Here is a 27702-nt window from a genome sequence, read left to right on the forward strand (position 1 = left end):
AAAAATTGAAATGGAAGGAAAGTCTCCAAACTCATTCTATGAAGCCAGCATTACCTTGATTCCAAAACCAGACAAAGACCCCACTAAGAAGAATTACAGGCCAACATCCCTGATGAACCTGGGTGCAAAAATTTTCAACAAGATACTAGCAAATTGAATTCAACTCTACATTTAAAGAATTACTCACCATGATCAAGTGGGCTTTACTCCTGGGCTGCAGGGCTGGTTTAAAATTCACAAATCAATCAATGTGATACACCATTTTAATGGAAGAAAGGATGAGAATGATATGATCCTGTCAATAGATGCAGAAAAAGCATTTGACAAAATACAGCATCCTTTCTTGATAAAAACCCTCAAGAAAGTTGGGATAGAAAGAACATACCTTAACATAATAAAATCCATATATGAAAGGCCCACAGCTAATATCATCCTCAATGGGGAAAAACTGAGAGCTTTCCCCCTGAGATCAGGAACAAGACAGGGATGTCCATTCTCACCATTCTTGTTCAACATAGTGTTGGAAGTCCTAGCCTCAGCAATCAGACAACAAAATGAAATAAAAGCATCCAAATTGGCCAATAAGAATCAAACTTTCACTTTTCTCAGATAACATAATACTCTACATGGAAAACCCAAGACTCCACCAAAAAACTAGTAGAGCTGATACAGGAATTCAGCAAAGTTGCAGCATATAAAATCAATGTACAGAAATTGGTTGCATTTCTATACACCAATAATGAAGCAGCAGAAAGAGATAAAAGGAATTGATCCCATTTATAATTGCACCAAGAACCGTAAAATACCTAGGAATAAACTTAACCAAAGAGGTAAAAGATCTGTATGCTGAAAACTATAGAAAGCTCATGAAAGAAATTGAAGAAGACACAAAGAAATGGAAAAACATTCCATGCTCATGGATTGGAAGAACAAATTCTGTTAAAGTGTCGATACTACCCAAAGCAATCTACACATTCAATGCAATCCTTTTCAAAATATCACCAGCATTCTTCACAGAGCTAGAACAAACAATCCTAAAATTTGCATAGAACCACAAAAGACCCCCAAATAGCTGAAGTAATGTTGAAAAAGAAAACCAAAGCTGGAAGCATCACAATCCCAGACTTCAAGCTGTATTACAAAGCTGTAATCATCAAGACAGTATGGTAGTGACACAAAAACAGACACAGAGATCAATGGAAGAGAATAGAGAACCCAGAAATGGACCCACAAATATATGGCCAATGAATCTTTGACAAAGCAGGAAAGAGAAACCAATGGAAAAAAGACAGTTTCTTAGCAAATGGTGCTGGGAGAACTGTACAGCAATATGCAGAAGAGTGCAAGTGGACCACTTTCTTACACCATACACAAAAATATATTCAAAATGGATGAAAGACCTAAATGTGTGACAGGAAACCCTTAAAATCCTACAGGATAAAAGAGGCAGCAACCTCTTTGACCTAGGCTGCAGCAACTTCCTGTTTGACATGTCTCTGAAGACAAGGGAAATAAAAGCAAACATGAACTGTTGGGACCTTCTGCACAGCAAAGGAAACAATCAACAAAACTAAAAGGCAACCAGTGGAATGGGAGAAGATATTTGCAAATGATATATCTGACAAACGGTTAATATCCAAAATCTATAAAGAACTTACCAAACTCAATACCCAGAAAAACAAATAACCCAGTAAAGAAACGGGCAGAAAACATGAACAGACATCTTTCGAAAGAAGACATCCAGATGGCTAACAAACACATGAAAAGATGCTCCACATCACTCATCATCAGGGAAATACAAATCAAAACCACAATGAAATACCACATTACACCAGTCAGAATGCCTAAAATGAACAACTCAGGAAACAACAGATATTGGCAAGGATGTGGATAAAGGGGAACCCTTCTGCACTGTTGGTGAGAATGCAAACTAGTGCAGCCACTCTGGAAAATAGTATGGAGGTTCCTCAAAAAGTTAAAAATAGAACTACCCTATGACCCAGAAATTGCACTACTAGGAATTTATTCAAAGGATACAAAAATGCTGATTTGAAGGGTCACATGCACCCCGATGTTTATAGCAGCACTATCAACAATAACCAAATTACGGAAAGAACCCAAATGTCCATCAACTGATGAATGGATTAAGATGTGGTATATAGGGGCGCCTGGGTGGCTCAGTTGGTTGAGCGTCCAACTTCAGCTCAGGTCATGACCTCACACTCCATGAGTTCGAGCCCCAAGTCAGGCTCTGTGCTGACAGCTCAGAGCCTGGAGCCCGCTTCAGATTCTGTGTCTCCCCCTCTCTCTGCCCCTCCCCTGCTCATGCTCTGTCTCTCTCTGCCTCAAAAATAAATAAAAACATTAAAAAAATTTTTAAAAAGATGTGGTATATATACACAGTGAAATACTACTTGGTGATGCAAAAGAATGAAATCTTGCCATTTGCAACAATGTGGATGTAACTGGAGGGTTTTATGCTAAATGAAATAAGTCAGTCAGAGAGATATATCATATGATTTCACTCATATGTGGAATTTGAGAAACTCAACATATGAACATAGGGGAAGGGAAGGAAAAATAAGATAAAAACAGAGAGGGAGGCAAACCATAAGAGACTCTTAACTACAAAGAACAAACTGAGGGTTGCTGGAGGGGGTGGTGGGTTAAATGCGTGACAGGCATTAAGGAGGGCACTTTTCAGGATGAGCACTGGGTGTCATACATAAAAGATGAATCACTGGGTTCTACTCCTGAAGCCAAGACTACGCTGTATGTTAACTAACTTGAAAGTAAATAAATAAATAAATAATCTAAAAATAGTAGTAAAGATCATAGATTTTGGAAATAAATACAACTGGGTTTGAATTCTGAATCTGCCACTTAATAGCTTTATGATTTTTTTTCCCTCCCCACCCCTACCCAGTAGGTTTATTATTTTGATCAAGAGGTTTAACATCTCTGAATCAAATTTTTAAATCTATAAAATAAAAACTGAATGAGACAATGTATGTGAAATTCAGTAGACCATTTGATAGACAATAAAGTTAAATGGGAATTCAGTAATTAAATAATAGATGCTAGTAATCTACTTTCAATTTTTCACACTTATAAAGTATATTGTTACATTTACATCATTATTTCTAATTCTTTGTGGATTTCTATGATTAATTCCCAAATATAAATTCTTGGAAGTGGAATTGTGGTTATATATTTTTTGAGGTAAATTGTAAAGTTACCATCCTGACAATTTACATTTGCACCAGCAGAGCCTAGGTATACATGTGTCTCTGTTCCTTTCTCCAACTTGCCAATACAAGGGAGAGAGTTATATTTTGTTGGTTTAATGAATACGCCTTTGATAAGTTTGTTGATATTAAAAATATAATTAATGGTTATTTGTAGGTATTATTTTGCAAATGAACAGTTTATATGCAACACGTATTTTTTCTCCCAGTATGGCGTTTGTCTTTTTTTCAAGATTTGTAAGATTTTTAAGATACTCTGTGTTTACACATGTTGGGCAGTTTTCCAAGTGCAATATATTTTAAATTTTTGTTATGATGTTTTTGACATGCAGAAGTTTTAAATATGAAGTCAGATCTGACAATCTTTTACTCTAAATATTATGTTTTTGCATGCATAGCAGGCAAAACATTTTAAGATGCTATACTAAGGGATGTGTTTAAAATTGTGGTCTTTAATAGGAGGAAAGGATTTACAGAGAAAAAGTCTAGGATTTAATAATTGAAATGCTTGAGAGTATGTATTTTCATATTACTATAAAATCTGGTGCAGGTAGCCATTTTCAATTATGTTGTGTGGACTTTGTGCGGATAGTGAGAAGGCTAAGGGGCACAGAAACCTAAAGGAAGTTTTGGGTTATCTGCCTTTTGCTAGGCACTATGCTTGGCACTTCAGATTGTTAAATCATTTAATTCTCAGATTGGCCCATGAGATCATTAATCTCCTAATTTTACCATTTCCATTTATTTGACAAATATTTGTTGAGCACAGTATCAGTTTTTAGACTTCCTCTTCTAGAAAGTGAAAAATAAATCCAAACTAATTTATGCACAAAGAGAATTTATTTAATCATGTAAGCTGACAAGGTCTAGCAATGGCTCGAGCGTCAGTGGTAGATTCACCCTGGGCTCAGCTGATACCACCAATATCCAATCTTTCAGTTTGTTTCCTTTGGATTGACTCCATTCTCAGGCTATTTGTGGTGGCCCCCAAAGCCCACAACAGATAGGAGAAGAGAAAGAATCTGCTTTCCTGGAGGTTCGATATCTCAGAATTGAACTTTCTGGGTCCCAATTGACTTCACCTGAGTCATATGTCCCTTCCTGAGCCAGTCACTGTGGTTAGAGAGTTGTGGCCAGTGGTCTCATTGGTGTTGCATAGATAAAGTGCTCCTCCCTTGGGACCACAGGGTTGAATAAGTTCTTCTAAAGTGCCTGTGCAGAGGGAGCAGCATAAACAAAGACACAGAGATAAGAAAAACCTGGAACATCTGAAAAACTTACATTAACTGATAAGGTTGTTACTTTGTGTACCACAGGTTGACTGAGACAAAGCTGGAAAGGAAATCAGAACTCAGTTCAACATAGACAAGACTCAGATGATATAAGGTTTCATATTCTATGTTGTATAATTTTGACTGTATTCTGAGGGCATTGTCAAGCCCAGGAAAGGAATGAAGGGAGGAAAAGAAAAACAGGAAAGAATTCTAGGGTACAATAATATTTGAGGAGTGAGCAGAGGAATAGAGGAAAGTAATAAGGAAATCAGCAGTAAGGCAGGAGAAGTAGGAGAGAGTGGGATCATTGAAGCCAAGGGATGAGAATGTTTCAAAAAACCAGAATTAGAAGTGTCAAATTCAGAACAAAGATCAAATAACAGGGTCTGAAAGATGTCTGTTGGGTTTGCAAATGAAAAAGATGGGATTAAGGGGTGATTAAGGGACCAAAGAGCTTACTATCTGGAAGGAAGAGACTAATGGACTAAAGGGATAAGAGATTGTGTGATCAGAGATCAGAGCTCAAGATTAAAGAGTTACAGTTTTAGAGGATAAAGAAGTAAAGATAGCTTTAATTTGGTAGGTTAATGAGTTTAGAGGCAAAACTTTTGCATTCATGGATTTAATATGGAAAGGAAGACTGACATTCCTAAATTGGTAGAAGTGGGAAATGACTGGAAATTTGTTAGTAAGTAGGTGTGGAGAGATGGTTGGCATGAATCTCATAAGAGGAGGCCTCTCCTAAGAAAGAGGAATAATAAAGATATAAAAGGGACAATAGGGAGGCTGAAGAATAGTGACATGTCTCTCAGACCTCATGGTTTTTGTGGGGCAAGAAAGGAAATGCTCCCTTCTCTAGAGAGGACAGAAGATGGGGATGGGGAATTTCAGGCTTTTCACCATTTCAAAATGGGTAAATAAAAATTTGGGTGCTTTCAAAACCAAATAGAGTGGGTGTGTAGGAAAGAATTTATAATAAAGAATCTTTTGCTCAAAGAAAATTCTGACCTTTGCCCTGGCTTCTAGGGGGTAATCTTTGAGTCCTAGGGGTGTTGTGCCTGATAGAATTTCTTTGTTTGCTTAGGGGCCTTGGGTCATACTGAATAGTCTAACAGTGTGATTTAGTGTGGAGGCCTGGCCACACCCATTTAGTCTTAAGGTGGGGGCTGGCCACTGCAGAAAGGTCAACAATGTGACTTAAGGTGGGTGCTTTGGGTCAAATGGAAACTGAGATTAACCATGCAGGGCAAGCAATCAGTCAAACATCCCTATATGATGAAGCCCCACTAAAAACTCTGGACACGAAGCTTAGGTAAGCTTCCCTGGTTGACAATACTTCATATGTATTGTCATATATCCATACTGGAAGAGTAACCTGTCCTGACTCCATAGGAGGAGACAACAGAAGCTCTGTATTTAGTCCTTCTCCTGAACTCTGTCCTATGCACTTTTTCCCTTGGCTGACTCTAATCTGTATAGTTTCCCTGTGTCCTGAATATAATAGCTTTCATGATCTCATTCAGTTGAATGAATTGAAAGAATCCATTTCAATTGTTTGATGTACATCTTACCAAATGTTTTCTATTAAAGAGAAAATATTTTGCATTATATTAATAGTTACTAATTGTATGATGCAGACATAATGTAAATTCTTTGAGTTTTATCATTTCTAAAACTGAAGATAATACCTTTCCCATAGATAGTAATTAAAGATTACAGATTAATAAGACAAAGAATGAAATGAGATATGTTATTAAAAATTTCTAGTGTAGTATCTCAAACATAGCATGCATCCCATAAATGTTAACTGAAATAATGGTAATGTTCTAAGAATTTTATATAAGATTCATGCTTTATAAATTTTATTGATCATAAACTGGTGAGTAGTTAACATTTCTGAATTCAATTCTTTATTTAAGAAGCTAATGTCACCTTTGTGCAAATTTGTGAGGTGAAAGCATTATAATAATCTTAGACAAATCTCCACAATCAACTAGATTCTAGTTACTGATTCCCTACAAATCATTATACTTGAATGTATAGGGTTTTATAATATGATAGAATTAAACCACTTTGTACTTTTTATTATTGTATTTGTCATATTTTAAATATGTGAAATAAGTTTATTCCGGTGTTTTCATGCATTGACTATAAAGAAAAATTTCTAGCCAAATTTTGATCACTATATAGCAACAAGCACATTTTTTTGCAAAATTTCTCCCATTGCCACTAGTATGGACTTGTGTTGTGATGTTAATGCTGTTTTTAAAAACTTTTTCTGTTTTGCTTTGCATGATAAAGTAAATTCCTTAAATGCTTACTAACATAACTCTTGACTGTTTAATTAATGTAGAAATGTTCCACCATTATTGATCAAATCAAGAATATTTTAAAGTTAGTCATTTTTTTTCCCCAAAACCAGACAAAGTACCCACTGAAAAGGAGAATTACAGGTCAGTATCCCTGATGAACATGGATGCAAAAATTCTCAACAAGTTACTAGCAAATCAAATTCAACAGTACATTAAAAGAATTAATCAAGTGGGATTTTTTCCTGGGCTGTAGGGTTGGTTCAATATTCACAAATCAAATCAATCAATGTGATATATCACATTTATAAAAGAAAGGGTAAGAACCATATGATACTGTCAATAGATGCAGGAAAAGCATTTGACAAAATATAACATCTTTCTTGATAAAAATCCTCAACTAAGTGGGGATAGATGGAACATACCTCAACATCATAAAGGCCATTTATGAAAGTCCCACAGCTAATATCATCCTCAATGGGGAAAAATTGAGAACCTTTCCCTTACAGTCAGAAACAAGTTAAGGGTGACCAGTTTTACCATCACTGTTTAATACAGTATTGTAAGTGTTAGTATCAGCAATCAGACAACAAAAAGAAATAAAAAGCATCCAAATGGGCAAGGAAGAAGTCAAACTTTCACTATCTGCAGACAACATGGTACTCTGTAGAAAACCCAAAAGACTCCACCAGAAAATTGCTAGAACTAATACATGAATTCAGCAATGTTGCAGGATATAAAACCAATGTGCAGAAATATGTTGCATTCTATATACCAATAATGAAGCGGCAGAAAAATAAATCAAGGAATTAATCCCATTTGTAATTGCACCAAAAACAATAAGATACCTAGGAATAAACCTAACTAAAGAGGTAAAAGATCTATTCTCTAAACATATAGACCACTTAATGAAAGATATTGAAGAGGATACAAAGAAATGGAAAAATACTCCATGCTCATGGATTGGAAGAACAAGCATTGTTAAACTATCTATACTACCCAAAGCAATCTACACACTAAATACAACCCCTATCAAAAAACCACCAGCATTTTTCATAGAGCTATGAAAAACAATCCTAAAATTTGTATGGAATCACAAAAGACCCCAAATAGCCAAAGCAATCCTGAAAAAGAAAAACAAAACTGGAGGCATTCCGATTCCAGATTTCAAGCTATATTACAAAGCTGTAGTCATCAAGACAGTATGGTACTAGCATAAAAATAGACACATAGATCAGTGGAACAGGATAGAAAATGCAGAAGTGGGCCCACATCTATATGTCAACTTATCTTTGACAAAGCAGGAAAGAATATCCAATGGAAAAAAGACCATCTCTTCAATTAACGGTGTTGGAAAAACAGGACAGCAACATGCAAAAGAATGAACCTGGACCACTTTCTTACACCATCCACAAAAATATATTCAAAATGGCTGAAAGACCTACATGTGAGACAGAAAACCATCAAAATCCTAGAGGAGAACATAGGCAGCAACCTCTTTGACCTAGGCCGCAGCAACTTCTTACTAGAGAGATCACTGAAGGTAGGGAAAACAAAAACAAACATGAACTGTTGGGACCTCATCAAGATAAAAAGCTTCTGTACAGCAAAGGAAATAATCAGCAAGACTAAAAGACAGCCTACAGAATGGGAGAAGATATTTTCAAGTGACATATCTGAAAAAGGGTTAGTATCCAAAAATCTATAAAATAATTATCAAACTTGACACCCCCCAAAAAATAACCCAGTTAAGAAATGGACAGAAGACATAAATAGACACTTTTCAAAGAAGTCATCCAGGTGGCTAATAGACACATGAGAAGATACTCAATATCACTCATCATCAGGGAAATCCAAGTCAAAACTATGATGAAATACCACTTCACACCTGTCAGAATGGCCAAAATTAACAACACAAGAAACAACAGGTGTTGGTGAGGATGCGGAGAAAGGGGAACCCTCTTGCACTGTTGGTGGGAATGCAAACTAGTGCAGCCACTCTGAAGAACAGTATGGAAACCAAAGTAAAAATAGAAAGTATAACTAGAACTACCCTATGATCTAGCAATTGCACTATTAAGTATTTACCCAAAGGATATAAAAATATAGATTCGATGGAGTACCATGTACCCCAATATTTATAGCAGCATTATCAACAATAGCCATACTACGGAGAGAGAGAGCCCAAATGTCCATTGAATGGATAAAGAAGATATGGTATATATATATGTATATGCATATATATATATATATATATATGTGTGTGTATATATATGTGTATATATATATACACACACACACACACACACACACACACACACACACACACATAATGGAATATTACTCACCCATCAAAAAGAAAGAAATCTTGCCATTTGCAATGCCATGGATGGAGCTAGGATGTATTATGCTAAGCGAACTAAGTCAATCAGAGAAAGACAAATACCATATGATTTCACTCATGTGTGGATTTTAAGAAACAAAACAGATGAACATATGAGAAGGGGGAGAAAAAAAGAGAAGAGAGGGAAAACAAACCACAAGGGAGTCTTAAAGATAGAGAACAAACTGAGAGTTGATGGAGGAGAGGTGAGTGGGGAATGGACTAAATGGGTGATGGACATTAAGGAGGGCACTTGTTGTGATGAGCACTGGGTGTTTATGTAAGTGATGATTCACTGAATTTTACTCCTGAAACCAATATTGCACCATATATTAACTAAAATTTAAATGAAAAAAAGGGGGAAAAAATAAAGTCATTTGTTTTAAAGTTATGATTCTATGGTATGTGTGTGTGAATGGTGTATGTATGGGGGTGGAGTGGTGGGGTGTCCAAACCTGCTATCCAACTTATAAAATACAAGGGTGAAGTGTGATCTTACTAATCACATGGGTAGTTTCTTGATTTTAGGAATAAGAATGTTTTGTTTTGTTTTTTAATGCCATAAGTAATGATAGCAGCCTTTCACAAATGTTCAAATACAGGCTGTTGACTTCACTCAGACCTGCAAGCTGTATGGAAGAAGTTTTAAGCTTCTTTTCAGAATTCTGTGTTTCCAGGAAAGTAAAAAAAGAAGAAACAAAAAAAGAAAAGAAAAGCCACTACTCCCAATCCTTTTATACTTGATCTTTTCTGTAACTTCTTTCTCCTTCTGATCTTTCAGCATAATTGTTTCTATCTCCGTGATATTTGGTGAGTCACTTTCACTTTTAGTGATGTAAGTATGTGGGTGAAACCTCTCTCTGGAGAGAGAAAGCTGACCTTTTCAAGGTATGGAGAGTTCTGGAAACTTTCCATGGACACAGGATGTTTTGTAATAGGGCTGGAGGTGACTGGGTGGGGAGAAAATGACTATCAGAACCAGAAGAGAAAGAAAGAAGAACAGGCAGAGGTATTGACAGACTGGAAATTAAAATTTGTGTAGTGATGGGAAATGAAATAGGAAAGACATAGTTTTATTAAATCTTAGGCTCTTTTTGTCCTCCCAGTTGGTGGAACTATCTCCAGCCGCGTCTGGTTGGGGAGAGAGATTGAGCAAATGTGCAAAGGGGCATGTATAAAGCAGGGCTGGTGGGTTGCTCCCACCAGGGTTTCTCAGGTGAGTCTGGGATGGAGGTGGGAGGCCAGTATGGGGCTCTTCCAGGTTTCTTGAAAACAACCTCTGTCTCTTCTATGCTTACTTTTAAGGATCTTCCTCTTCCCACCCCCCCCCTAGTTTTGACTTCCCTTTAGAAGAAAAGCATAGAGCCTTTGAGTTGGTGTGCTTATTTTCTAGCTGCCCACCCCCCCCCTCCACCAGAGCAGGCCAAGGGAGTAGAGTTGCCACCTGGAAGGTGACCCTGGGGAGGGGGTGAGAGGGAGTGGGATGGGGTGGGCGCAAGGTGTGAGCTGGCTTGAGGGGGCCTAATTGGTGCATTTCAAACTGGCCAGACAGAACCAACCTGGAATGGGCTGGTAGGAGTTGATCACTCTTGCAATAATTGTGGAATTTGGAGATTCCTCCAATTGTTATCTGATCGGTTGCTCACAATACTCCCCAGAGTCTATACATCATACTTTTAAAACTTCCTTGGTGTATTTCCTTTGAAGCTTCCTATCCATCCTCAAGTTGGTGACAGGCAAATTTTAGTAAAGTTTCAAAATGAAGAGTAAATTCTCTCTCCCTCTCTCATAACAAAAAGGAGACAAGAATAAACAATAAACATTAAATTTTTTGAAAAAACAAAAAGGAGACAAGAAAATGTGTGGTAATTAGATCTAAGCACATGGGCCAGGTTTAATAGTTAAATCTTCTGATAGTGAATTTTAAACTTAGTACTCATAATTTGTGGGCTGTATTAGTTTACCAGGGCTGCCATAACAAAATGCCACAGGGGTGCCTGGGTGGCTCAGTCATTAAGTGTCTGACTTTGGCTCAGGTCATAATCTTGCAGTTCCTGAGTTTGAGCCCTGCATCGGGCTCTGTGCTCAGAGCCTGGACCCTGCTTTGGATTCTGTATCTTCTCTCTCTGTCCCTCCCCCACTTGTGCATATGCGCTCTCTCTCTCTCTCTCTCTCTCTCTCTCTCTCTCAAAAATAAATAACCATTTAAAAAGTTTTTAAAATGTCACAGACTGGGAGGCTTAACCAACAGAAATTTATTTCTCATAGCTCTGGAGGCTGGAAGGTCAAGATCAAGGTGCCTACAGGGTTCGTTTCTTCTTGGGCCTCTTTCTTTGGCTTGGGAATGGCTGCCTTGATGTGTCCTCACATGGACTTTCCTCTGTACATGATGTCTGTGTCCTTATCTCTTCTTCTTACATGACACAAGTCAAATGGATTAAGTCCCAGTCTAATGACCCCATTTTTGCTTAGTTACCTCTTAAAATAAAGGCCCTGTTTCCAAAAACAGCCACATTCTGAGGTACTGGGAGATAGTGCTTCCACCTAGGAATTTTGGTGAGACATAATTCAGCCCATAATGTGGGCTATTTATTGATATTTTAGACTTAAAGAAAAGGATTTCCTGGTGTCCATACTTGGAATATGAGGTGGAGAAATTCAGACTGTTATTTCATTATTAAGTAAAATGTAATATTGAACAGTGAGTGCTTACTATGTGCTCAATACAGTGTTTAGTGAATGTGTAAGATAAAAGTGTAAGACAGAGGCCTTGTTTTCAAGGAGTAAATGTTTGAACTGATGAAACCAGATAATGGAAGTAAATTTTAATTTAAGCCTCCATTTTCTAAATAATTACTCAGTCCTGTCTTTGGTTGATGAGTTGGAGCCTCTTTTGGTTTTCTTGAGCTCTTCCTTTAATAGGAGACATTTGGAACTTGATGATGAAGACTGCTTAGCAGAGCCTATTATGTTGGTAGTTATTAAATTGGGGGTTTTTGTGTGTTTTCTTTTTGAATTTTTTTTAGTCCCAAAGGTGCTGTTAAAAATGAAGTAGTGCTCTTCAAAGTAACTTTTTAGTTTGATGTCATTATTCTTAGTGTGACTCAGCCTCTGATGTGCTTATAACATTGGCCCTACAACCTTGAAATTGTTCATTATGCAGCCAAGTCTTCACAGTGAGATCCGTGGGAGATTTACTGCAGGAGTGACTGGGAATTTCGTTCTGCCCTAGTTGGCAAGTTCTCTGTTTCATTGTGTTCTTTTGCAAAAACTGTCATTATTGAGCCAGTAATTAAGAACATAAATCCAAGTTTCCTTTGAAAATAATTTTACTGAATTTAGATTTGACAAGAGCCACATTTTATAACCATTTGCTCAACTTTGTGTTTCATCCTGCAGTAAATCATCCCGAATCAACATCATCTATTACAGGTAAACTGGGATTACTCCCCATAAAATGATATTGTCAGAGACATCTCCAAATTAAATTGGAGTTTTCAGATCTCAGGTGTAAAATTCTTTGCCTGGTGCTGAGATTCAGAAGTGGGTAAGCATTGTTTTAGATGAGTTTCAATACGTTGCGGAAGTGATCTGTCAAAGAGTGAATTTCTGTAGCGCAGTGTACCAAATTCTGTGGTGAAAGACAAAGTACTTATAGGAGCACATGTGAGGAAGAGACTATCACCAAGACAAGGCATGTGAGGATATCAAGGAAAGTTTCACCAAAGAGGTAGCTTTCATACTAGCATCTGATAAAGAATAGTCTTTTGACTGGAAGACATGAGGAGAGAACATTGCCAGGGAAAGGAAATGCATGAGGAAGAAACACGCTTGGGGAAAAGGCAGGATGTGTCCAGGGAATAGGAGTTGTAGAGTTTGGCAGAAGATCGGATGTGGTGGGAGATTAATTCCAAAGGTTGCTTGAGCCAAAGCCTGGACTGCCTTTTTTTGAAACATCTCATATGTCATCTAAAAAGAGCTTGCATGCTATTCTGCAGGTAATGGGGAGCTAGTTAAGGTTTGTGGAGCTGGACTTGGTCAACAATTCAGTATCATCAAAAATACAGTTCTTATGGAACTGTGAAAAATCAGTATTTGAGGGATGAAGAGGAAGATTGGGGCAGAAAAATTAGGGGCTGTATAGTGCAGTAATCACCTGGAAGGAAGAGTGAAATCTGAAGGCCTGGGAAAGACAATGACAGTGAAATAAAAGCAAGAATCAGAAAAGTCTTGTCCAGTTGGGATCAATGTTGCCTCATGGTTCATAAAATCTTGTGAGAGACTACTGACCTGTTCTACCCCCAAGATTCTGTGAGTTAGGCTTCTGTGACCACATAAGATCCCTACATTCCAGAAGAGAGCATTTCCTCACAAGTGTAAGTACATATGAGAACACTTCAGATGTCTCTGTATATATTTAAGAAGTGAGATCATCTCTCCCAACCCAGTTAATGTGTTGGTTGAAAGGGGGATGATTAGATCTATTTCCTTGAGTACAAACTAATTTTGCATTTTTGATGAGTCTCTAGTATGGAGACATAGTAATGTTTATCAGGGTTTTTCCCTAAATACTTACCATATTTTTAAGGCTTACACTTGTGCTTTACAGGAAAGTGAGCTTTAGTTTCTTCTCACTGAACTCAGAATAAGAATTTAATAGAAAATTGAGAACAAAACTATGAAAAAACTAGAGAAAGAAAGGAAACAAGATAAGCATATGATACAATACAGAAGATACTGAATTGCTGGATTGAAACAGAAGGTACAGAATTGCCAGATTAAAATTGAAGATACTGAATTGTTGAATAAAGTCTTGTTGTTTACCAAGACCCAAGGGGTTAGTGTAGGTAAAATTAAAGAAGTATACTGTGGAAGAAGCAAGCAGGCAATTAGACATATGGAGACCATTGGTGATTGCATGATGGCAGGTATGGCAGAAAAAAAATGAAATGGTATGGAGATGGAGAATATGGATTTTGCAGGATTTATAAGTATCTCACACATCTTATCCCTAATAGGTAAGTGCCTCATTACTTGTATCTACTTATTTTATTTACCAAACACTTATATGTCACTTATATTCATTCAATTGGACCTTGTAACAGTCCCATGAAGTAGGTATTTGCATTACTTCCATTTTACCAATTGGGCGACACAGAGAAGTTAAGCAATTAACCTACAGTCACACAGCTTATAAGTAGCAGAGCCAAGGATTCAAACCCAGGCAGTCTGACTCCAGAGTTTATGTTCTTAACCAAAATACTATGCTGCGTTTCTAAGCTTGAAGGTGGGAGAAAAAGTAATATTTTTTAATGCTATGGCTTGATCTAGAAGAACCTCAACAAGATTTGGACAATTATTTATGCAAACTCATAAATGTAAATGCTAGCTAAAACTGTCATAACATTTATAGTTGTCCATTTCCATTATGGCTGATGGCTAATTCATTCAGATTTTTAGGCAATAGGGATACAAAGATGAATTAGACATGGTTCCTGCTTTCAAGAAACACATAGCCTAAAGGAGGAATAAAATAAGGATATCAAATGGTTTAATAGAGAGTGATAAGTACTTGGATAGCAGTATATATAGGATATGATGTGAGCACAGACATTGGACATTTAAATCAGTGTACCAGAGAAGGCTTCCCTGCAGAGGTGTTATTTGTTTGGGTCTTGAAGGATGAATAGAACTTAGAAATATAGGAAATGGAAGAACAACATGGTAGATAGAGGAAACAGCAAGAGCCAAGCAACAAGTAAAAGAGGATACAACACATTGGAGGCATTGTTCATTAGGTGCCACAGTCCATTAGGACTGGGGTATCAAGTATACATTTGGAAGGAGCAGATGGGGTTAAAGACTTAGAGGCCAAACTATGATTCGCACATGATATATCAAGGAGCTTGACCCTTTGTCCTGAAAGCAGTAGGGATAGATTGAAGCTTTCATCAAGGAGGGGTGTGTGTGTGTGTGTGCGCGCGTGTGTGTGTGTTTGTGTGTGTGTGTGTTTTCTTGAGAAAATAAGTCAGACAAATGTGAAGGATAGAATGGAGGATAGGATGGATCAAATGTATAGACATATTTTGAAAACTATGGCAATAATCCAGGCATCAAATGATGGAACCCTAAACCGAGGCAGTAGCAATGTGAATGGATAAGAGAAGAAAAACTGAGAGGATATGTAGGATGTAGCATATACAAGATAAAGTGATTGTGTATGTTTAGGGAGGGGATAAGAAGTTTTCCAGAAGAGTGGTGACCAAATCCTGTTTTGGGGAATAGCTGCATTAGAATGGCTTTAAAAAACAGATTCTGCACCTTCAGCTCCATAAATTCTGACTTAGCAGGACTGGGGTGACAACTGGAAATCTGGATTCCTTGGAAGTTTCTGAATTCATTTGTCATTGAGAAGGATTGAGAACCATTACAATGCCTAAGTTTATGGGCTGGGTGCCTAAGAGATAACTAATGTGATAATAAAGGTTGGAAGAGACTTTTGACTGAAGAAGAGGAAAGGTGTGGACAAGTTTGCTTTTAGATTAATTTGGGTTACCTCTAGGAAATCTGGGTTGAGCTAGGAACATAGGTTTGGAACTCGAAAGAGAGATTTTTGTGTGAAAATAGATGGTGGTAGATGAAGCCAGGAGTTTGGGTGGTCATCCTGAAGAAAATATGGAATAATGAAAAAGATGGCCTGAGCCCTTAGAAACATTAGTATTTAAGGAGTGATCTGAGGAAGAAGGAATCTTCAGAGAGAGTAAGAAGATGTGACTGTTGTCATAGAAACCAAGGGAGGGCAGAATTTCCATAGAAAGGAGTGGCTAACATTAACAAGAGTTGTAGACATTCAAATAAGGTAAATAGGAGCAGAAAAGTGCCCACTTATTTATAAGATGGTGACCCTGGTGACCAGAGCAGATATAGTATAGAAGGAAGCCAAATGATAGTAAATTAAGAAGGAAAAGAGATGTAAGTATAGATGAGCATTTTAAGAAATTTGTCACTAAGGGAAGGTGAGAGAGAATAACAGCTAGTAGGATTAGGAGAAGAATTTTTTTTTTTTTTTAAACCAGAAGAGGTGTGAGCATGCTAAGGAGAAGCAACTGGTAAAGAAAAGGGAATGACAGATACTAGAGAGAGGCTACACCAATGGAAATAATTCTTTTAGGACAGAGGTAATAGAGTCTAGAGTACACTGGGAGGGGTTAACTTTGAAAAGGAGAGACAACAATTCCATTAAAATTAAAATACAAGTGAGATGGGAATGGACGCAGATAAGATTTTGGCATGAGAGAGAGAAGTTGAAGTTCTAACTTGATGGTCTCTGTTTTCTTAGTGATACAGGAGAGCCCATCTGCCTTGCCCAGGAAGGTAATATCTATCAGGTCCAACTTCCTCAGTAAATTTGATGGAGTACCTAGCACCATATCTCTCTTGTAATACAGTTAGGTAGCCAAATGAAGAAATGAACAAATAAATGTATGCCATTAAATGATAATATATACTCACAGAAATAGAATTCTTGAAGTAGAATATGTGCCCATAGAAAAAGAAGTATGAAGTGTGAAGCCAATATTCTGGAAATGAAATGAAAGTGCAAATGATTGAATCAAGAAAGGACTGAAACTCAGAAGGTCATATCGAGGAACATATGATGCAGAATTTAGCATTAAAGGATTAGTTTTTAGTTTATGCAAAGCAGTTGGGATACACTGTCATATTAGACCTGCCTGATACAGCTAAGCCCTTGGTACCCTTGGTATAATGATGAAAGTAAGCAAGTTAGTCTAAAGTGTTTCCTCACCTCCACTTTATCCCAGGGCGATTTAGCCATTAGAAACCCCTGGCACACTGCAAACTGAAAAAAAAGTATAGGCTTCAAAATATGAAAATAAAACTACAAAACTGAAATTAATAACATTCTTTCAACTTCATTAACTTCAAATTTAGTATTCATAAAACTGTCATTGACCCTTAAAAATAATTTGTTAATTAGATTTTCTCACTTCAAAACAAAAAAACTCATAGTTGGCTAAGCGTCCAACTTCGGCGCAGGTCATGATCTCACGGTTTGTCAGTTCAAGCCCCGCATTGGGCTCTGTGCTGACAGCTCAGAGCCTGGAGCCCGCTTCAGATTCTGTGTCTCCCTCTCTCTCTGCCCCTCCCCTACTCATGCTCTTTCTCTCTCTCTCTCTCAAAAATAATTAAACATTAAAAATACCTCATGATATGCACAGTGATTTGCCAGGAATCATATCATAGCTAAATAATTGACTAGCAAAATAATTTTAAATAAACAACATAATTCCTTCAAATTACAGCTGTGTGTGTGTGTATGTGTGTGTGTGTGTAAAATGTGATGATATGGTGCATCCTAAAATGTCTGTTGTGATGTTGAAGATGTGTGGAAAATGAGAGGTGTAGGACATCTTACTCTTTAAAAATACCTGCTTTCTGTTCCCTCTCACAAGGAAGCCGTGTGTCTCAGTTGTCCCTTGTGTCATTTATACCTTCCCCAAATTGGGAAACCCATTCACTTCAATATGCTGGTTCCTACAGTTAGGAAAGCCTTTCTTTCCCTGATTGAGAAATAGAAATCTTTTGTCTCCAATAAAAGAAATTTTGGAGAGAAATATGGGAGCCTTCTCCACCCCTTGAACTCATATTATGCGTAAGAAAAACACAGAAACTAAAATTCCTTTAGTTGCTTTTAGGATATATGAGAGGATTGGTTCCTGGATCACAAAAGACAACACATAGCATCCAGATAATCTAAAATGTCTGCCAAAATCTGTCCCTTACTCTTCAATAGGAGACCCAGAAAGTCCGAGGTACTCATAATTGTGCTAACACCCTTGCCTGCACATCCCGTCTCCAACTTGCAACTTCAAGTTATGATGTTTGTAACAAGGCAAACAATCTGCCTTGCAGCCCCATGGCTCAGAAGAGTCCAAGAGTAGAAAAGATAGTTAAGAGAAATCAAGTACTAAATAATGTGAGCTTTTGGCATAGAATCCTTAATCCTTGGCTTTTCATGTATTATTGTCTTTGTGTCTTTGTGAGATATTGATTGAATAATATGCAATATGGGAGAAATAGCGTAGACATTTTTGAGCCAGAAAGAACCTTAGTGTTGACATTGATGTGCCTTAGAAATATTGATGAATTCAGTACTTCCTATGAACCATACAACTTCTACATTTAAATGCCACTGGAACCCATTCAATTCACTGAGCAAAAATATAGTGGGAGCTTTGGGTTAATACTCTGATTCTTGCCTCTACTCAGCTCCTCCTAGTTATTTGTGTTGCATTGGAAAGGTATTTTGTGTCCTGATGTCTAACATTCAGGTCCCCAAGCCTAATATGGACTGCCTGACCCCAGATGTAATTTTCAGCAATATTAATTGACTAGAGAATATTTATTATTATGCCAGTAGGACCCAACCAGCTTGACAGCTGCTCCTTCTGTGTGACTGATCGCCTTCTAAGTGCTGTATTAACAGTCTTGGATCATTGACCAATTTAATTTGAATGCAATTAATTATACAAATGTGAGCTCTTCACATTTACTTTCATTAGAATTATATCACAACAAAAAGAAAATAGATATAAATCAAGCCACATGCCCTTGCTTCAAGTATGAGTCAATTCTGGTTCAACTTCCCTTTATCATACATTTAAAAATTCCTAAGGTTCACACACATCTGGGAGTTCTGATCATGTGACCTTTTTGTCTAAAAAACTTGGGTACCCCTACAGTTCCATGACCTATTCCATGATCTCTACAGTTCTATTTTGTACCCCAAACAGAAATGTAAATGTGGATCTCTTATGCCTAAATACTCAATTATATTGTTTTGGAGATTTTTTCTTTTTTCTCCTTTTTAAATAGGAATTTACTGACTGAAAATGGCAGAAAAAATCTTAGAGAAGTTAGATATTCTGGATGAGCAGGCAAAGATGCTCTTGGCCGGAAGAGCAAAGGTTTGTAAATAAAAGCTAAAATAAAATTTAATCATTAAAATGTTATTTCAAATGTGAATGATTATCTTTATTTTTTAGTTAATGATGCAGTAGTATGGAGTTGTAAACTAATTTGTAAAAAGCAAATCATTATATTCAAAAAGTCATCTAGGTAAGTGTATACTATAAGGAATTAATTAGATATACAAGGTAACTTCTGGATAGCTGCCACATTATATTAGGATATAATGTATCTAAGGTGATTAAGATAAAAAATCAAATAAGCAGTCAAATAGTAAATGTGACTACTCCTATAGTTCTCATTAATATGTTAAACATATAAAAAGTTATTTAATTGGTTTATTAAAAGGAAGAAAATATTTGGTATAGTTACCAAATTAAAAGTAAAGGTCATAAAAAATTAAATAACATGAGACTTTTATAAAATTCAATATAAAATGTTAATAAAGAATATAATTTTCAAAAACTAGATTTTTAGCACATATGAAGAATTTAATTTGGTTACACAAAGACTTGCAAAATAATTTAACAATGTGGATAAATGAGGCATGAAGAGCATAGAGTCTCAGAAATCAAGGAAGACAGCACAAAGAGGAACTCTGAAGTGACTGAACGTATTTGTGAACCTGAAAATGAAAACGTTAATGCTTGAATAATAACCTTTCTCTTTTTTTCATAACTGTCTCCTTTTATTAAAAAAAAAGAGAAATATTGGGAAAACCAATAAATTCTTTCTGTTATTGCTACCCAAATTTTGAAATAGCAAACCAGGAGTGACTTACTAATGCAACCATATTAGACTTAAGCACCCCAAAGTTCACTCCTTTTTAATTTTCTTGTTTAAAATGAAATGTATTTTAAAAAATATAATCAGAGATGAATCTTTGTAGTTTGTCCTGAAATTTCCTTTTATATGAATTTTAAGTTATGATTAGTAATAATAATTCTTACCTTTTTTACTAGGGTCTTCTTTTGTGTAAACCATTTCCATAAATATTCTCATTTTGTGTTACTATGCTAGTTCATGTGTTACTAATAGAGGATTTTCTGGAAATTCTTTTTAAGTATATACAATCAAATTTAAATTTTTTCTTATTTTTAATGTTATTTATTTATTATTTTTATTTTAGAGAGAGAGAGCATGAGCGGGGGTGGGGGCAGAGGGAGAGAGAGAGAGAGAGAGAGAGAGAGAATCTTAGGCAGGCTCCTTGCTGAGCATGGAGCCTAATGTGGGCTCAATCCCATGACCCTAGGAGCAGTTTTACATATATACATATTTATATATATAAATTATGCTTAAAGGAAATTACATAAAGAAAAATTGTCTTTGGCCTCCTCAACTGCTTCCTTGAGGCAAACAAAATTTAGCAATTTGGGTTTATCCGTCCACATCTTCTTTTGTGCTGTTACAAAGATATACAAATATTATCTATGTATGCATAAACCCATTTATCTTTACATATACTCACAATATAAATATACAGGTACACATACACATACATACACCTACATACATTTACGAAGGTGAATTGTCTCTATTTTCTTTTTTAACGACCAAAAAATGAGATGAAAATATATAAATCACTTTGGTAATTGCTTCTTTATTTTTTTAATTTTTATATTTTGAAATTAATATCAAGTCATAGGAAGTTGCAGAGGTACTACAGAGTCCCATGTCCCTTTCACCCAGTTGTCCCCAGTAGTGACATCTTATATGGGTAGTGTACAATATCAGAACCAGTATGAATCCCAACCCATATTAACATTGGCATATTACCATTAACCAGACTACAGATTTCATTTAGTTTTCACCATTTTTAAACCTGCCTTCATTTGTGTGTATAGGTTTATCAATTTTATCCCATAAGAGATTTGTGTAATCACTACCACAATCAAGATACAGCACGTACCCATCACCATGAAAGAACTCCCTCATGTTATTTTTCTGTATTTGTATCCATATCCGCACTTCATTCCCCATCTATCCCTGGCAATGGCTAATCTGTTCTCCAATCTTTAAAATTCAGTAATTTTGAGAATGTTATATAAATGGAACCATTCAGTGTGTGAAATTTTGAGATTGACTTTTCACTAAGCATAAAGCCCTTGAGGCCCTTTTAAGATTTTGCATGAATCAACAGCCTTATTATTATAAATAATATATAAATTTTGTTGCTGAGTAGTATGCCATTATATGAATACACAGAGTTTCAACCACTCACCCATTGAAGGACATTTGGGATTTTTTCAGTATTTTGCTTTTAAAAATAAAGCTGCTTTAAAAAAAAGATTAAAGAGAGCTGCTGTGAATATTTGTGTACAGGTTTTTGTGTGAGCGTAAGTTTCCATTTCTCTGGGGTAAATGCCCAAGAATGTAATTGTTGGTGCAATTTCCATCTCTTAAACACAACAAGGTCAAGGCCACGAGGTTTGATGTGAGTTCCCCCTCACTGCTTCTCAGCCAGGAAACTACCTTCAATAAGCAAGCTGAGCCATTGTGGGATTTACCTCATTTGTTTCCCTTTTCTCAGGGATTATGGTTCCCCCTCTGCCTGTTCTCTAATGCCTGATTACAGTTGTTTTCGTATGTTTTGTCTGGGTTTCTAGTTGTTTACAGCAGGAGGGCAATTCCTGTAGCGCTTAATCCTTTCCTGGCAGAAGCAGAAGTTCCTATCCTTTGACTTGCTGTCAAATTTTTCATCACTTTATTCCTCTGGGCAATGGTGAGAGAATTTTTTAGAAAAGATTTCTGGCTCCTTAACTAACTTGTTAGCTATATCCTTTTCCCTCTTCAGTCCATCTATATACATATTTGAACAAAGTCTTTTAATTGCTTTCTTCACTTCATTTCTGGCTTATGCAACTAGACAAATGTTGGAGTGATTCACCACGTGCATGGGGACAGCAAGAGCAGCAGGTTAGAGATCAACTTGCTCTCCTTCCAAAAACTCTATGTATCAGTGTTTTCTTTGTGTAATATATAGGTCACTCTTAAATTCTGAATTTTAGAATTAGGAGGGAGCCTTCATGATCATCTAGTCCAACATCCTATCATTTCATCAATAGAAAAAGAGTAGCTCAGGTCACACAGCAATGATATAAAAAATGTTGGTACACAGGCCCCCCAGCTTTTAATCTGTAATATTTTGCTATTAGTGACTGGCACATAAATTCTGTGTGAGTGCATAAAGTGAGACTAATTTCATCCTTTCCATACAGGATTTTTCCTATATGAAAAGTGCTCATTTTTTTTTTCAGTGTTGTACTTTGGATTTATTGCAGAAAAACAGACTTCAGAGTCAAGTAAAGAAAAAGACTTTGGTTACACCACTGACATTTGATTTTCAGGTTGAATTTGAAGAGGCTATTGCTCCATCCACATCTAAGAATGTATCCAGGAGCACAGAAGACAAGTCATTTGGTATTAAAAAACCAAAAAGGTAACCATCCTAATTACCTCAAACTTTCAGTTGGACGTTTTTTGTGTTTTTTTTTAATTTTTTTTTAACGCTTATTTATTTTTGAGACAGAGAGAGACAGAGCATGAACAGGGGAGGGGCAGAGAGAGAGGGAGACACAATCGGAAACAGGCTCCAGGCTCTGAGCCATCAGCCCAGAGCCCGATGAGGGGCTCGAACTCACGGACCGTGAGATCGTGACCTGAGCTGAAGTCGGAGGCTTAACCGACTGAGCCACCCAGGCGCCCCTCAGTTGGACGTTTTAAAGCATTACTGTAGATTTGTTTTAGATTATGTAATCTGTATTAAATGTAAGCTTTGTCAAACATAGGCATGTTTCATAGTGCTTATGAGTTACACCATACTCATTCAGCATTCTGAATAAATTAGTTTATAAAATATTTATTGTAGTTTATTATTATAGGTGTTATTAGATAGTAATTACAATTCTGGATTTTTAAAGAAAGACTTGTCTTGAATTCTATTACATTGCCCCAGATTAATGTCAGGATTTATTTCAAATTTTAGACCAATAGACTGCCAAAAGAAGTCCACCTAGAAAACCAAGTAAGGCAGTTTCTCTATGTACTTATAAGAGATAGCCTGAATATGTCATAGTTGGTCTTTCACTGGCATTGTGGACATGCATAATGCTATATAATTTTTCTAGGCATCAGAAATGTAGAGGAGAGCCCAGACAAAAGAAATAATAAGATGTAGAATCAATAGAACTTCTATCGTACCTTGATGGTAGTGTGGACACTGTTCTTACCTCATTTATTCTGTGTAAACACTCAGTGTGTTCAGTGCAGTTTTATAGATGAGAAGCCCATCTCGGTGGGGTTAGATAACTTGCCCAAGGTCACACAAGTAAGTGGCTCAAACTGGATTTAAACTCTAGCGGTTCGATTTCAGACTTGTGCTCTTTATCACTCATGCAACTGGATGAATGTTGGATGGCAAATTTATCACTACCCCATTCTGAATGTAGAATGGCTTGCAGCTTTCGGGCTTGGTTACTAACTGCATTATGACATTTTGTACTTAGGTAGAGAATATATGATGAAACACAGATTGGGGTAGAGAAGAGGATTACAGTGATAAGGTCTGAGTTTCATTTTGGATATATTAAGTTTTAGATGTTTGTGGGGCATTGAGGAGGGGGCATTCTTCTTCTAGGAAGCAACCCATTCTTGGCAGGAAGTCCTTTTTAGCTGTAACAGAATGATTGCTTAAGTAACAGAGCATAAGGCAGAACGTTTCTGTCCTGATATCAACAATGATATCCTGGTTATATGGGTTATATTGGATAAACTCAGTTCCTCTGTATCTGAAGATACAGTTCCTGGTCTTGTAAGTTTTGTTAATTATAATTCAGGAGGCCAGTCTCCACCAGTGCTCTTAAACCTCACTCCTACACTGAGTTGTGATGGCAGATACACTTCACACAGCTGATTCCTGTGAACACTAATGACAGAGATGCACTGCTCTAGCCCAGTGGGTCTCAAACATGGAGGGGCTCCTTAAAACACGGAGTGCTGGACTGCACCTGCAGAGTTTTTGATTTAATATTTTTGATTCAGTAGGTCTGGGTGGGGCCTGACAATTTGTACATCTAATAAGTTTCCAGGTAATGCTGGTGCTGCTGGTCCAGGGACCATCCTTTGAGTCTCTGCTCTAGCTTATGTCCTGCTGATCTAGCTGCCCAACACCAACATCTGTTCATTCCAGTTTTCTTCCATAGTTTGCTGAATATCATAGTGCCTCTCAGCCCGGTGCTGTGATCACCTAATTGATGTAAACCTTCCCAGGTTTATTTGTAGCTGTGCTTTGCCTTCAGACTAGTAGTTTTCAACCCACATGCACATTAGTATTACTTGGGGAGCTTTAAAATAATTGGATTCTACTTTAATTAGTTTGGAGTAGACCCCAGGCATTACTATTTTTAAGATTCCCCAAAAGATTCTTACATAAAACTAAGAATGAGAACTATTCAAATTCTTAGGGCTTTTTTTCTCAGTTACTCCCAGAGACATGTTTCCCATGTAACTATCAGTTCAGGATTTCAGCATTTTTCTGGGATAAATGGGAACCGATAAAATATTAAAGATATCTTTCAGCTAATCTGTGTATAGTCTCTAAGATTTCTCATTAAACACCAAATATACTCTTCTCTGCAACTTTTCATAAATGGACCTTTTACAAAAGAGTCATATTCATTTTAGCAAAATTCCCTTTTAAAAATTACCTGGAATAAAGATAAAGTGGGGCACCTGGGTGGCTCAGTTGTTTGTGTGCAACTCTTGGTGTCAGCTCAGGTTATGATCCTGAGATTCATGGGATCAAGCACCCAGTGCTGACAGTGCAAGACCTCTGTGCTGACAGTGCAAGACCGCCTTTGGATTCTCTCTCTCCCTCTCTCTCTGCCCCTCCCCCAGTGGTGAGTGAGCACTCTCTCTCTTTCTCTCTCTCCTTTAAAAAAAATAAAGGAAAGACAAAGTGATTTCTCTATTACTTAAGCATTTAGTGCTGCATTATCAGTTGAAAATGGCAATTTTACTACTTATAAAGTGGTAAGAAATAGAAAACAAGTTAGGAATAAGGAGGTTGATTAAGGGTATTTAAATTGTCACTGAAAGTTAGCTCAGTAAATAATTCAAAGCTACTGAAGTTACAAAAAATAATGTTTTTCTTTTTTTTAACGTTTATTTATTTATTTATTTTGAGAGAGAGAGCAAAAGCAGGGGAGGGGCAGAGAGAGAGGGAGAAAGAGAATCCCAAGCAGGATTCTCTCAGTGTGGAAGCTGATACAGGGTTCAAACTCAAAAATGGTGAGATCATGACCTGAGCCAAAATCAAGAGTTAGACAGTTAACTGACAGAGCCATTTAGGCTCCCCAAAAATATTTCCCTTTAGATTAATAGATTAATAGGGGCTATTCATTAGAAGAATTATTGTCCTAAAAATAAATCTATAATGAGACCTGTCAAAAGAATATTCCTTTTAGAAATAGTTTTATGACAATAGGATAAACTTGCATACAGAAAAGATAGTTAAATATTAATGAAGGATTCTCTTGCAGCCTATAGTGAAATTTAATTGGCCACATTCCTTCTTCCTTTAGTTCAATATGCATGTCTTATACTCTGTGTGACATTAGACTGGCACAGAGATTAAGAGGATGAGGTTTATAGGCCAGTTGCCAGGTTTGTATCTTAGCTTTACTTACTACTAATTGTGACCTTGGACAAGTTACATAACCTTTTGTGTCTCAATATCCTCATATTTACAGTGTGGATAATAATAGTATGTATTCCATAGGGTTGTTTTGCAAATTAAATGTATTGACATGTGTGAAGAGTTTAAAATTCCCCAACATACAATAGTCACTCAGAAAAAAAACAAAACAAAAACAAAACCCAGCAATAAAAATATAAACTGTATTAAACATAAGGGAAGGGAAGGAAAAATAAGATAAAAACAGAGAGGCAAGAGAACAAACCAAGGATTTCTGGAGGGGTATTGGGTGGGGGATGGGCAATTGTGATGAGCATTGGATGTTATATATTAATGATGAATCACTGGGTTCTACTCCCAAAACCAATACTGAAATAAATAAATAAACAAACAAACAAACAAATAAATAAATAAATAAATAAGCAAGCTGTATTTTTGAAATATGCAATCATATATTCTAATCATTAAAAATAAGATAGTAAATGAGATACACAAGCCATGTTTACATATGGCAATAATTTCTAAAATCTTAGGTAAAGTACGACTTATGGGTAAGTAGGGTAGGGTGGCCTGGGAACAGGAAGGATAGAGAAGAAAGAGGCTTTTATGTGAGTAGACGCAGAGATTCATGCCTCATTCCTGCTGCCCACACCATTTCTCAGTTATGTAAGCACAGGCTCCTTCAAGGCCCCAGGAGGATTCTGGGAAGGTAACAACGTCAACTCCAGCTCTCTATGGGGAGAGGTTCACTACTAGGCTGAACACTGCCTCTTCTCTGTACCTGGAAGAGGACTCCTTATTGTTGCTCATACCTAGAGGAGCCTGACATTCTAGAGCAGGGCCTCTTTACAGTAACTGCCCACTTGAGAGTTTTTGGAAAATATGCTGAGCCCTGCCTAGAGATCATGATTTAACTATGGGCAGGGGGGCGGGGGGGGGATGTCTGGACATTGGTGTTTTTTCAGAGCACCCTAGATGATTCTAGTATACATCTAAAAATTTAAGAAACATTTCTAGAGGCCTCTTCATTTGTCACTCCTTTAATCAAGAGACCCTCTTATGACAGCTTGTTTGCCACTGATACTCTGCAAAAGAATCTTATCTGTCACTGACTGATATTACCTGAGTCTCAAATAGCCTCACCTTTATATGTGCTGAGGGAACTCACACTCATTGAAATGAGAGGTTGAAGAGAAATCCCTCATTTAAGGGGACTCATATGAAGGAGGGAGATAAAGACAATCAAAACAAGTGACTCATTATGAGGTAGATAATGGAAGAAACAGAAGAAAACTTAGGAGAATATATATCTTAAGGACAGAAATAATCAGGGAAAAGGGATTTAAAAATATTTCTGGATCAAAAATTGAGTAGGAAAATAAAAATAGAATACAGTTAAAAACAGTATTGACAGTCTAGAAGGTCAAATAGAAGCAATATCTTATGAAAATACAAAAGAAAAAAGAAAATCAGATTGAAAAGAGATATATACTAAGATTTCAAGATATTCAACCTGGAAATATATACCTAATACATAAATCAGGAAAGTAAGAAACATAGTAAGGAAATAAATAAATATTAGGGAAAAATGACCTTTTTTTGAAGACAGACTTGAATTTTCAGATCAAAAGGGTTACCAACTGCTAGACTTACAGTAAAATTGTTTAAGTCCAAAGGCAGAAAAATAATGGTTAATTACAAAGGAAAGGAAGTCAAATGAGTTTTATATGTCTCATCTGCATCTCTGAGGCTAGAAAACAATAAACAATTTTAAACTTTTGAACAGAATGGCAATCCAGGAATC

General features: G+C 36.7%; 1 protein-coding gene across 1 annotated transcript in view; it reads left to right on the forward strand.

Annotated features, from left to right (window-relative positions):
• The first annotated feature begins 19128 nt into the window (after positions 1 to 19128).
• CUNH1orf141 (chromosome unknown C1orf141 homolog) overlaps positions 19129 to 27702 on the forward strand; it is a 42614-nt gene continuing 34040 nt past the window's right edge. The window contains exons 1-2 of the mRNA XM_047084935.1: positions 19129 to 19203; positions 22486 to 22643. Of these exons, the coding sequence (XP_046940891.1) occupies positions 19129 to 19203; positions 22486 to 22643 (233 nt within the window). The remainder of the gene's footprint in view (positions 19204 to 22485; positions 22644 to 27702) is intronic.

The sequence above is a fragment of the Lynx rufus genome, unplaced genomic scaffold (assembly GCF_022079265.1).
Source record: "Lynx rufus isolate CCGP_SWC_20201006 ecotype Redwood Valley unplaced genomic scaffold, mLynRuf1.p SCAF_2, whole genome shotgun sequence".
Classification (NCBI taxonomy): domain Eukaryota; kingdom Metazoa; phylum Chordata; class Mammalia; order Carnivora; family Felidae; genus Lynx; species Lynx rufus.